Below are 13848 nucleotides of genomic sequence, written 5' to 3' on the forward strand. Positions count from 1 at the left end.
GATAAGGAGCTTACAGAAACAAATTGAGTGGCCACAAGGCCCAGCCTCCCTAAGTTTATTTTTAGAGTTTAATCTTGTTGGCTTCACTTCTACAAGGAACCAGAACAGCTGGGAAGCCCAAGAGAGAGCGAGAAAAAGAGAGCGAGAGACAGAAAGACGAGGATCAGTTCGGGAAGATTCAACCAATTTATTGCTCAACCATCGGATGTTTTTGGAGATTTTAATTTTAATTATTGAACAGAAAACTGGGAGGAAGTTTTACTGTGATCATACAAAACAATCTTGAGCCTTGTGAGGAACCTGGAACCATCGCTTGTTAAAAGTCCCTGGTGCCACTCAAACGTGGTATTTAGTGGATCAGTCTATCAAATAGTTTATGCATTCTTGGTGGATATCGGTCCTGAAAGAGACTGATTAAAATGTTTTGATTGCATTTAAAAGCTGCAAAAGCAAATAGCCAATCTATTTTCTTCTTTTATGAAACCAAATGCAATTTCCTTCCTGCTTCAGTGGTCTGTATTTTTTTCTCCTATTTATAGATTCTTTTCCTCCACTGTTGTGAAACTGTATGATTGTCACCATGCCTCATGTCATCAACTCAGCGCAGGAATTACCCCTTGTCCAGAGCCGATCTGAACTGACTGGCAAAGCTGCCCTGTATCCTATCATCAGTCGCAACAAGGATGTTGTCTCTGTCAAGAGTGAAATCTTCCACAATCTGAAGGAGGAATGTCTAAGAAAAGGTGTCTTGTTTGAAGATGAGGAATTCCCTGCCAACGACTCCTCACTTTTTTACACCAAGGATATGCCCTTTAAGCTGGAATGGAAAAGACCCCCAGTGAGTGACATGCTGTTTCTTACACATTATACAGTTGCGTAGTCTGTGTATTTAGCCTTTTAGAGGCTTTCCCATGTTGCACACTATAGTGAGTCTAGGATAAGGTATGTGCTTCATATTGGATTGCAATATTTCTCTGATGAAAGGTCAACTTTATTTTTCACTCCTGTTCCCTTGTTCTGTTTCTCTCAATGTATTTGCATGGTTTGCAGCATGTTTGCAGTGAAATTGGGTGCTGGCTTGCATCTGCAGATTTCACTACCGATCCTGTTTTTATTGTCAGACTATTTGCCTCGATGTTAACAGGGATGCAGTGAGGATGTGGAGACTCTGCTGGTCTTAATGGCTGACCCTCATTAGCATATTTTAGGACTGGCTGTAGGTGCCTGGCAGCTGGCCACATTGACAGCCTGACTGGTGGGTAGGAGTACTGGTGTTGGGAGGCGCAAACTCTTCCCATGGAGAAAGGAGTACCAGCTCCAGGTGGCAATAAGGAGTACATAGAATATAGAACAGTACAGCACAGAACAGGCCCTTCGGCCCTCGATGTTGCGCCGAACAATGATCACCCTACTCAAACCCACGTATCCACCCTATACCCGTAACCCAACAACCCCCCCCCCACCTTAACCTTACTTTTTTTTAGGACACTACGGGCAATTTAGCATGGCCAATCCACCTAACCCGCACATCTTTGGACTGTGGGAGGAAACCGGAGCACCCGGAGGAAACCCACGCACACACGGGGAGGACGTGCAGAGTAGGGAAGGCTTGGGAGGAGGGGGGGGAGGAGGGGGGGGGGGGGGTCCTTGAGTGGCCTCGTGGGACAATTCCTTCTCCTCCTTACCCAGAGGTATGTTGAAAGAGCCACTTGCTTTGGGGAGGCAGCAGCTCCTTATAGTGACATTTATGCATGTTCATTAGGTCCCTACTTGCCTTTTGTGGGAGCCTTATATGTGGCTTGGTTTCTGAACTTAAAGATTGAAAGGGGCCAAAATGGGGTTGGGTCAGGATTGGGGGCCCGATTGTGAAATTTTACTCTCCCCTCCAAACACTCTCCCACCTATTACGGGTTAAAATTGTTTGTTTTTAAATGAATTATGGACCACCAAACTGGGAGTAAACTCCCTCCAATAGTTTGTTGCCATTCCAGCCTCCAAGAAAATAAATATCTGATGGCAGGTAGATTCAGTTAATTTGAGATGGCAGTTGTCATTTAAATGTAATACATATGATAAGCTGTGCTTTATCAGTAATTCAGTCTGCAAATATTTTACAAGCTTATATCTTCATATATTTTACTACACATATGTATTCTCATGGATCTTTGGGTGGTGAGACTGAGGGTCTTATACGAAGGGCCCTTGAATGTTTTTGATGCCCACAGAATTCTTATTCCAGCTCTGATTCTCTTAATCAACATTAGCTTTTTGCCGTCTACAAATAAACCTCCCTTAAAACATTCATTCCAATGCACCGTGAGGGCATTAGAGAGAAAGGAGGCGGGATTCCCCATCCCGCTGGTGTGTGATTCTCCGTCTCACCAGCCGGCAAAAGGGGTTTCCCATTGTGGGCAGCCCCAGGATGGCAGGAAATCCGTGGCCGTGAGTGCGCTACCAGTGCAACGGAGAATCCCACCAGTGGAGAATCCAGTCCAAGATCTTGGGCAGGATTTTCTGGTCCACCAGCCACGTTTTCCTGCACGGTGTGCCCCCGCCGGCAGCAGGATTCCCCATTCCCACAGCCAGCCGATGGGGCTTCGCATTGTGGCTACCTCAAGCTGTCGGGAAACCAACGGGCATGGGTGCACTGCCGGTGGACCGGAGGATCCCACCGACGGCGAATTCCGCTGCTGGTCTCAGAAGATTCTGAATTAGAATCAGTTTGTGTGGACATAAGGAATAGCAAGAGTCAGAAAACCCTGGTTGGAGTAGTTGAAAGGCCCCCTAACAATAGTTATACTGTTGGAGAGAGCATTGAATGAGAAAATAATGGAGCTTGGAACAAGCGCTATGTAAAAATGAAGGGGAATTTAAACTTCATATAGACTGGGATAATGAAATTGTCAAGAGTGGTCTAAGATAAATTTGTCGAATGATTTTGTGACAATTTCTTGGTCCAATAAATATTGGAATCAACTAGGAATAAAACTAAAACTCTTAGATATGGTTTTGTATAAGGAATCAAGGCTAATTAGTAATGTCGTAGCAAAGGATCCACTGGGAAATAGTGATCCTAATTTCACTGAATTCTAGGTTAAATTTGAAAGTGACATACTCGAATCACAAACAAGAATCCTAAACTTAAACAAAGCCAATCTCATCATTATGAGGGGAGAACTGACTGAGACAAATTGGGAAAATAGACTAAAATATATGGCTGTAAATTAAGAGGGAAACATTTAAGGAAACAATTCAAAATGTCCAACAAAAATACATTCAATAGAAAAACAAAAAACAGAAGATCCATCCATGTGTCACTCAGAAAGTTAGTGATAGTATTAGATTAAAAGGAGAGGCTTACACAATTGCAAAAGGCAGTAACAGGAAGCTGCATTTGTAGAATCTCTGTGACAATTTCCTGAAGCAATACACTGTGGAATTGACAAGGGATAATGCTACCTTAGATCTAGTATTGTGTAATGAGGGTGGGTTAATTAGTAATGTCATTGTAAAAGGCCCACTGGGAAATAATGATCACAATACCATTGAATTCCATATTAAATTGAAAATGACAAACAAGAATCTTAAACTTACAATAGGTTTTGTAAAACGGGAACATGGCATGCAGTCACCGCCATTGGACAGTTAAGTAGAGTCCCCAGTGTAGAGAAGATCACATGCCGGGCAGTACTGTGGCAGTGCCCAGGTGCAGTAATGCCAGGGGGAGTGCAGGGCAGGCTTCTTTTGGGTAGGTCAGTGGGTGGGTGGGGGGTGGTTGTCAGAAGGGGTGGGGGGGGGGGGTTACCTGTGTCCATGGGAACAGAGTGTTCTCTATGTCTTTGGGGGGGCTGGGGGAGTCGGTTCTTTGTCACCATGGGAGTATCCTTGTTTTTATTTTTATTTTTGTTAGATTGGTTGCCATTTAAAAACGGTAGATAGATATATAAATAGATAGCTAGATAGATAGATAAATGGACAGAACAATTGCTGGATAGGTAAATTCTTAGATGGACAGATATATCGATCGCTGGATAGATATGTAGATAGATAGGAAGATAGATAGTTAGATGGGTAGATAGATAGATAGATTTAAAGAGGGTAGATAGATAGATAGATAGATAGATAGGTAGCCCCGTTCTCTTGAAGCTTGAGGTTGCTGGCAGGGCGGGCCATGCTGGTGTGACATTATACAACCTGTCTCCAGCATTTAAAAAAAACTAAATTTCATTAAATATGGTGGGAAAAATCAGCAGTGGAGCCGATAGGCGGGACTTTTGGTGGCAGCCATGGAGTGAAAGGTCGCACACAGGGCGGCTTGGGCTTGTAGGTGTTGGTTTTGGCCCTTTTCACCCATGTTTCAGGTAGATTTGGCAGAAGGGTGGAGCGGAAAGTGTAGGGGAAGAAGTTCTTCCCTGGATTGGCACGTTTACTGGCAATCAGAACCAGCAGAAGACAGTCTGGGACCTAGCTAAGGTGTGGGGGAAGGCTCATGGTGCCGCACCCATTGTGAAAATGGTGGAGGGGGAAGGGTTGGCGTCAGTGGGAAAGCCTCAGGTGGAGCAATTGATGAGCTTCGTCTAGGAGGAATTCCGATAACAGAGGAAAGAAATGCAGAGTGACTGGGCGAAGGCGATTGAGGGGGCAGTGGCACCTCTTTGCGGGTCTCTGGATGTGGTGGAAAAGTGCCTCAAAGTGCAGGGGGCGACGATCCGGGAGATGAGAAATGCGGGCGGGGTTCTCCCTCTCACTAGCCAGCCAATGGGGTTTCCCATTGTGGGCATCCCCATACTGTCGGGAAACCCCTAGCTTGCCGGTGCAACAGAGAACATCCAACAGCCGAAAATCCAGCAGGTGGTGTCTGACCAAAATGACCGGATTGTGTCTTTGGAGGTGGATGTGGAGATCCTGGGAGATCTAGAACATAGAACAGTACAGCACAGTACAGGCCCTTCAGGCCACGATGTTGTGCCGACCATTTATCCTAATCTAAGATCAACCTAACCTACACCCCTTCAATTTACTGCTGTCCATGTGTCTGTCTCAGAGTCACTTACATGTCCCTAATGACTATGACTCCACCACCTCTGCTGGCAGTGCATTCCACACACCCACCACTCTCTGTGTAAAGAACCTACCTCTGACATCTCCCCTATACCTTCCCCCAATCACCTTAAAATTATGTCCCTTCATGACAGCCATTTCTACCCTGGGGAAAAGTCTCTGGCTATCCACTCTATCCATGCCTCTCATCACCTTGTACACCTATGAATCTATGCACGTCATTGTTGGTGGAGGAGCAGGATTACAGGTCCAGACAACAGAATTTGCAGATTGTGCGTCTGCTGGAAGGAGTGGAGGGAATGAACGCCACAAATTATGTTTCGAGGATGTTGGCCAGGTTGGTGGAGGAAAAGATGTTGGACAAGGCCCTAGAGGTGGACTGGGCCCATAGGTCCTTGAGGCAGAAGCCGAGAGTGGAGGAGACGTCCCAGCGGCGATTGTGCGTATACACAAGTTTTTGGGAAAACAGAAGATCCTGAGGTAGGCCGAGTCTGTGAATGGGAGGGCAATCAAATCCATATCTACCAGGACATTGGAGCGGAGCTGGCTAAAAGGCCAACAAGGATTCAACAAGGTCAAGATAGTACTGTACAGACAACATTCGGTTTGGGGTGTTCTACCTGGTCAGACTCTGGGTAACTTATGACGTCTGGGAATATTACTTTGGGACGCCGGAGGAGGTGGATGACTTTATCAGGAATCGAATCTGGGACCCTGGTGCTGTGAGGCAACAGAGCTAACCACTGTGCTACCATGCCGCCTATGACAAGCAATGTCATGGAAACCTGTACAGGTTGCTTATGGTCTCTGTTGGGGGGGTCTCCCATTGAAAGGCAATTAGTGATTGAGGAACGTGGTGTCGGGAAGAGAGGGACTGCTCAAAGCCACCCTCTACCCCTGTTGCCGATCCGCATCCTTTGAAACCCCTCCCATCATCGCCTACCTCTGGCCTGGATTCCACCTCTAATTTGCCAGCTGTGCTTGGTGGGTGGGATTTCCTGCTCCCGGGGTCTTGATCTGTAGCCATCTAAGGTGGCCACCTGCAAAGGACCATGGGAATTATCGCCAACCCAGGACTCAGACAGGTACAGAGCCTATGTGTATCTGAAACACAGGTAACCAGACCTGATCGAAACCCCCCGCTCGTTTGCATTTTAATGGGCCATTTTCCCAGGACAATAGAACTCCAATCAAGCAACCGGTACAGCGACAGACTGATCGGCGCCACTCCCTTTACTCAGAAAGCCCAACTGCCAAGGTAAATGACTGCTTAGGACCCGCCCAGCTACCAAGGCACCCGCCCCTTTATTGGCCGAAATCGAAGGGAGTGATCAGAGCCCTGTCGAAATATTGGGTCCAAGGTTAAGGACCACTCCAAAGAGTGCGAAATCCCAGGGGGATAAAAGAGAGCGCAGCCATGTGTTCTGTCTCTTTTGGATCCTCCTCTGCCAACCTAATTGCAGCAGGAACAGCCAGCCAAGTTCAAGACCAACGATTGCCACCGGACAGATGAGCCTAGCAGAGACAGAGCCACTTTCTTTGAAGCAGCCAAGTGAAATCCAGATAAAGGCCTTATCCATTTGCACAGTGCCGGTCGCCTTGAGGTTAAGTATAGGTTATTGTAGCTGATAGGTGTAGTTTAACTCGTGGTAGATATTGTGTTTGCATGTCGAGGTAACTCTTGTGTATGTAAATAAACCATCTATTGAACTAACTAACTGGTTGTGTGGTCATTTGATCGATATAAGGGAAGGCTTGTGGTTCACCAACATCATTAATATTAGCAACAGTATTGGCGACGCTGTTGGGATCGAAAAACAGTCAACATTATTGGTGACTCTGGTGGGACAACACCAATAGATCTTGTGAAAGACCCACCAGTGACGTCTCAACTGCCAGGTTGGCTTATAATACAGTTCTCCAGCTGCAGCAGACACCTCCCGCCAACCCTATAAAATTCCCCCCTTTGAATTTGTTGATTTTTAGTTCTGTACTTTTCAGTCCTGTGCTTAAAATATGGCACCAATGAAAAGAAATCACAGATGACAAATTTATCCCATTTAATATTTTAGGGAGGATGGAATAAATGAATGTCACTGGCAATAAGGAATAAGTATAATATACATTCTGAAAACATATGAATTAGTAGCAGGAGTAGGCCATTGGTCCTTTCAAGCCTTATCCGCCATTCAATAAGATCATGAGCGATATAAGATCAGAAGGCATAGAATCTCTGTGGGTAGAGTTGAGGAAATGCAAAGGTAAAAATACCCTGATGGGAGTTATGTACAGGCCCCCTCGCTGTAGTCAGGATGTCAGGCAGAAAATAAATCAGGAGATAGAACAGGCATGTAAAAAAGGCAATATTACAATAATCATGGGGACTTCAATATACAGGTGGACTGGGAAAATCAGGTTAGCAGTGGATCCCAAGAAATGGAATTTCTGGAATGTCTAAGAGATGTTTTTTTGGAACAGCCTGTGACAGAGCCTACTAGGGAACAGGCAATTCTGGATTTGGTGATGTGCAATGAGGCAGACTTGATTAGGGAACTCAAGGTGCAGGAACCCTGAGGGAGCAGTGACCACAATATGATAGAATTTACCCTGCAGTTTGAGAGGGAGAAGCTACGATCAGATGTAGCTGTATTACAATTAAATAAGGGTAACTACAAAGACATGAGGGAGGACCTGGCCAGAGTTGATTGGAGAAGGAGCCTAGCAGGGAAGACAGTGGAACAGCAATGGCAGGAGCTTTTGGGGGTTATCAGGGAGGCACAACAGAAATTCATCCCAAGGGGGAGGAAATATGCTAAGGGTGCCATGGCTGACGAGGGATGTCAAGGACAGCATAAAAGCTAAAGAAACAGCATACAAAGTTGCGAAGATTAATAGGAAACCAGAGGATTGGGAAGCCTTTAAAAGCGAGCAGAGGACAACTAAAAAAGCAATAAGGGGGGAGAAGATGAAGTATGAGTGCAAGCTAGCTAGCAATATAAATGAAGATAGAAAGAGATTTTTTCAATATATAAAAGGTAAGACAGAGGCAGAAATAGACATTGGACCACTAGAAAATATGTCTGGAGAAGTAATAATAGAAAACAAAGAAATGGCAGATGAACTGAATAGTTACTTTGCATCAGTCTTCACAGTGGAAGACACCAGTGGGATGCCAGAGCTCTAGGAGAACGGGGGGGGGGGGGGGGGGGGGGGGGTGCAGAGGTGAGTGCAGTGACCATTACTAAGGAGAAGGTTCTGGGTCAACTGAAAGGTCTGAAGGTGGATAAGCCACCTGGATCGGATGGACTACACCCCAGGGTCCTAAAAGAGAAAGCTGAGGAAATTGTGGAGACATTAGCGATGAGCTTTCAGGAATTACTGGAGGCAGGAAGGGCTCCAGAGGACTGGAAGGTTGTGAATGTAACACTCCTGTTTAAGAAGGGAGGGAGGCAGAAGACAGGAAATTATAGGCCGGTGTGCTTGACTTAGGTAATTAGTAAGATTTTAGAGTCTGTTAATTAAAGATGAGATCGCGGAGTACTTGAAGTGCATGGTAAAATAGGACACGGCTTTGTCAAAGGGAGGTCGTGTCTGACAAATCTGTTGGAGTTCTTTGAGGAGGTAACAAGCAAGTTAGACAAAGGAGAACTAGTGGACGTGATTTATTTAGATTTCCAGAAGGCCTTTAACAAGGTGCCGCACAGAAGACTGTTAAATAAGTTAAGAGCTCATGGTGTTCAGGGTAAGATCCTGGCATGGATAGAGGATAGGCTGACTGGCAGAAGGCAGAGAGTGGGGCTAAAGGGGTCTTTTTCAGGATGGCAGCCAATGACTAGTGGCGTGCCTCAGGGGTCTTTGCTGGGACCACAACTTTTTACAATATATATTAATGATCTGGAAGATGGTACTGAAGGCACTGTTGCTAAGTTTGCAGATGATACAAAGATCTGTAGAGGGACAGGTAGTATTGAGGAAGCAAGGGGGCTGCAGAAGGACTTGGACAAACTAGGAGATTGGGCAATGAAGTGGCAAATGAAATACAATGTGGAAAAGTATACGGTTATGCACTTTGGAAGGAGGAATCTAGGCATAGACTATTTTCTAAATGGGGAAATGCTTTGGAAAGCAGAAGAACAAAGGGACTTGGTAGTCCTTGTTCATGATTCTCTTAAGGTTAATGTGCAGGTTCAGTCGGCAGTTAGGAAGGCAAATGCAATGTTAGCATTCATGTCAAGAGGGCTAGAATACAAAACCAGGGATGTACTTCTGAGGCGGTATAAGGCTCTGGTTAGACCCCATTTGGAGTATTGTGAGCCCCATATCTAAGGAAGGATGTGCTGGCCTTGGAAAGGGTCCAGAGGAGGTTCACAAGAATGATCCCTGGAATGAAGAACTTGTCGTATGAGGAATGTTTGAGAGCTCTGGGTCTGTACTTGGAGTTTAGAAGGGTGAGAGGGGATCTTGTTGAAACATACAAGATAATGCGAGGCCTGGATAGAGTGGACGTGGAGAGGATGTTTCCACTTGTAGGAAAAACTAGAACCAGAGGACACCATCTCAGATTAAAAGGACGATCCTTTAAAACAGAGATGAGGAGGAATTTCTTCAGCCAGAGGGTGGTGAATCTGTGGAACTCTTTGCTGCAGAAGGCTGTGGAGGCCAAATCTCTGAGTGTCTTTAAGGCAGAGATAGATAGGTTCTTGATTAATAAGGGGATCAGGGGTTATGGGGAGAAGGCAGGAGAATGGGGATGGGAAAATATCAGCCATGATTGAATGGCAGAGCAGACTCGATGGGCCAAGTGGCCGAATTCTGCTCCTATGTTTTATGGTCTTATGACTGATCTGATTGTTGCCTCAACTCTACATTCTGCCTACCCCAGATATCCTTTCAGTGTTTTGACACATAGGCCTTAGAGTATTTGAGGAACACAAAGTTAAAGCATTAATTATCTTTCAATGAAGGTGAAAATCTGACCCTTGACCAGTGATGCGTAATGGAACATAGAATTTGTTGTGGTCAAACAAGTTGAGTCAGCCTCTTATCTTTCTTTTTCTGATCATTGTGATTACATTGTGTTAAAGCTTTCATGGTCCAGGTTGAATTCTGAAGCTGATTACACGACAACATTGTCAGGATAAACTGCTGATTTTCCCCCAAAAAAGATATGTCCCCCCCCCCACCCCCACCGCCCTCTGGAGCAGTAAGTGTAACTGAAACAGTCTGAATGTTAAAGATCCACAAAAGAGGGAGTAAATTTTTAAAATTAATTTCACTGATGAATACATAGTGTTTACAGCGCAAAAATACAACATTTATTTTGAGATGGTTATGAAATTTCTCCATCCGTCATTTTAAAAATGGCTTACTTCATTTTTACTTCAGCCCCAGAAAGGCATTTATAAGTTTGTCCTTCTCTCCCAAAGGTGCTGACTCTTCCTGGCAGTCTGAATTTTTCATAGCTGCGTTCAGGCAATATGTGCCAGAAGTTCCTTATATGTGGAGGGCATAGCAGCTGAGTCTAATTCTGTCTGTTGTCTCGACACAAAATCCCACTGGAATTTCCATCGGATCGGCTTAATTAAAGGGGGCATCTTTTTCCATTCTATGGCATATTGTAGAGTAGAAAATGCCAGGCAACATTTGTATCATTTCCATGTGCTACATCAAATAAAAGAGACACAATGCATGAATTTTCCCAAAATTAGGCAAAGTGTCATTTTCGGCACAAAAACTGGTGCGATTCCCGCTGGACCAATTGGCATGATCGGGTCTGCAAATTTAGGCACTTTGAAACAAAACTTTCCTCTTCAAAAACGGCCACCTGTAGCACGAGCCGGTCATCTGAGCAATTCTATCAAGGGACACTGCATTTTAACATTTCCACAGCACTTGCTTGCATTCGAGTCAGGAGAATGACAGCAAAGAAGCCAGCTCCCCACTTTACGGAGGGGGCCTTCATCTGTATGCTTGATGCCATGGAGGAGAGAAGGTGGACCATTTACCTGCAGACTGGCAGGCGATCCTCCAACAAGGTCACAAACTAGACTGGGAGATGGTGGCCTTGCCAGTGAGTGCCAGCACCCTCTACCAGAGGATGGGGGTTCTCACCCAGCAGTGAGACTGCTCACATCATCCCCATTTGTCTCCCTGCAGGATAAGTGTGCTCACAACTGCCATGAGCAAGCCATTTGAGGAGGGAGCACTGGAACTCACAGGGAAGGAGCAGGAGTTCTCTGTGCTGAGAACGAGGTGGGCTTGAGAGAGGAAGGCGAGGAGCCTCTGTATTCTCATCTGGCTGCCCAAACTCACTTGAGTTCTGTTTGTCACAGACCTTTGCCCTAGCCATGTTTAAATAACATGTTACTTTCCTTGCAGGAACATCACCAGAGCTCCAGTGCCAACACTTCACACCAGTTCAAAGGAGATGTTGGAGGAGGACACAGAAGATGTGTCACAGTTGTCACCCACTCCCTCCACCAGTATAAAACCACACAATTGGTGGACAAATTTATCATGCAGGCTCCTGGGTCACTATTTGGTGAGCACCACAGTGCTGCTGATGCACATCAGGTGGAAACAGAAAGGTCCCAGGGATAAAACAGTCAGAACCCAACAGGATCCTAAGACACAGCTGTGCCCCAGCAAGGTGCCATGCTTCTGGTGTCATTCGTCCCTTAACTGCTTGAAATGCTTGAGAATTCCAGGAGGCGGTGTCAGTGACACTCCTGCGACTGCAAGGCTGAATGGTGGAGTCCCACAGCCTTCTCTCACAGGACATGATGATGGGACAATGTGAGGCCCCCAGGCCAACACTGCCAGTGTGCCAGCCACAGTGGAGAGCCTGGGGCTTGATGTCAGATCCATGATGGGAGATGTCCGAAGCATGGACCAGTCCATGAGCTTCATGACTGAGTGCATCAGCTGCATGGTACAGGCACAGGTGTGCATCTATGAATGCCAGCACCAGAGGATGGCAAAACTTTTGGATCTCTGGGAGTACCCTGCCCATCTGGCACCCCCTTCCAGAGGCTGGTGTACCTCAGCTTCAACAGACAGAACAAGATGACCACATACAACGCCAGTGCCACCCAAAAGCAGGTCGGAGTCCTCTAGGACCCGGTCTTCCAGAGGACGCCTGCCAAAGTGAAGAGGCAATGGCACAGGGGTATTATCACTGGACTAATAATTCAGAGGCTCAGGGTAATCCTCTGGCAGATGGTGGGATTTGAATTCAATTAAAAATAAAACTGGAATGAAAAAGTCTAATGATGACCATTGTCAACTGTGTTGTCCTTTGCAGCATGGTGGCGCAGTGGGTTAGCCCAGCTGCCTCACGGCGCTGAGGTCCCAGGTTCGATCCCGGCTCTAGGTCACTGTCCGTGTGGAGTTTGCACATTCTCCCCGTGTTTGCATGGGTTTCTCCCCCACAACCCAAAGATATGCAGGTAGGTGAATTGGCCACGCGAAATTGTTCCTTAATGGGAAAAAAAATGAATTGGGTACTCTAAATTCATGGTGGTTAGCATCAATGCTTCACAGCTCCAGGGTCCCAGGTTCGATTCCCGGCTGGGTCACTGTCTGTGTGGAGTCTGCACGTCCTCCCTGTGTGTGCGTGGGTTTCCTCCGGGTGCTCCGGTTTCCTCCCACAGTCCAAAGATGTGCGGGTTAGGTGGATTGGCCATGCTAAATTGCCCGTAGTGTAAGGTTAATGGGGGGATTGTTGGGTTACGGGTATACGGGTTACGTGGGTTTAAGTAGGGTGATCTTTGCTCGGCACAACATCGAGGGCCGAAGGGCCTGTTCTGTGCTGTACTGTTAAAAAAAAAAGGTTTTGCAGGCATTTGGACGTGGTAGATAGCACTCCACCTTGCCTCATATGTGCAGCGTGGGGCCACACCTGGATGTAGTGGGACGGTATGTAAGGTTAAGAAAGTGTAGGTGCATGGCGTGGGCAGGGGTGAAGTTAGGTACTATAAGTCCTGTCTAATTTTGATCTGTCACTGCATTAAATATTATTGATGCTCACGACTTTAAGGCTTCACAAGCTTATATACCTATTTAATGCAGTGGCGCCTTTCACCATTGGGATACATCTGGTCCCAGAGAGCCTACATGCCCTCCAAGCTTCTGTTTCATTCACAATAGTTGAGACTCACATGATGTAGGGATTCCTAGACCCTCACTACAAATCGCCCTCTCAAGCATCATAACAGGAGAATGTTTGCGCTCATCCTGGCTGTGACATGACACCGGGGAGTCAGCATGCTGGCATTAGACAGACAGGAGTCAGACATTAAAAGAATCTCTGTCCTCATTGCGATTCATCATCACTTCCTCCATTGACTGGTCAGCAGGCACTCGTGAACTCTCCATAACCATCTCCCCGAATAGTCAGTGGCCACCCCCCTCTACCCCCTGGTCACAGAGTGGTGATGAAGTCCTGAGGGGGCACTCAGTTATCCACCCAACTAGTCCTGCTTCAGATAAATATCAGGATTAGTGGCCAGAGGCCACAACAGCCATTGAGGGAGCTTGTAGGTGATGAAGGTGCCCCAGCGTATACCGCACGCGGATCTCTTTCATGGAGCTTTCCAATAGCATCTGCCGTCGGAGCTTTACCTTTCTCATGTCCTGGCGGACACAATCATGAGGCACCGAGGATATCTCTCGTCCCCCGCCCCTGCCTGGCCTCCACCTTCGTCCTTCTCAACAGCCTCCTCCTTGGCGTACTCCTGCTCCTCCTCCTTATGCGAAAACACACACCGCACCTTCAGGTGGCGCTCT

At 46.4% G+C, this 13848-nt stretch overlaps 1 protein-coding gene across 6 annotated transcripts in view; it reads left to right on the plus strand.

Moving 5' to 3' along the window:
- Nucleotides 1-525: 525 nt before the first annotated feature.
- LOC119956184 (calpain-3-like) overlaps nucleotides 526-13848 on the plus strand; it is a 182398-nt gene continuing 169075 nt past the window's right edge. The window contains exon 1 of one of the 6 annotated variants that reach the window (XM_038783139.1): nucleotides 526-838. In XM_038783139.1, the coding sequence (XP_038639067.1) occupies nucleotides 569-838 (270 nt within the window). In that variant the 5' untranslated portion in view covers nucleotides 526-568. The remainder of the gene's footprint in view (nucleotides 839-13848) is intronic. The other 5 variants (XM_038783131.1, XM_038783173.1, XM_038783183.1 and 2 more) reach the window with 5 other exon arrangements.

This window comes from Scyliorhinus canicula, chromosome 2, assembly GCF_902713615.1.
Source record: "Scyliorhinus canicula chromosome 2, sScyCan1.1, whole genome shotgun sequence".
Taxonomy (NCBI): Eukaryota; Metazoa; Chordata; class Chondrichthyes; order Carcharhiniformes; family Scyliorhinidae; genus Scyliorhinus; species Scyliorhinus canicula.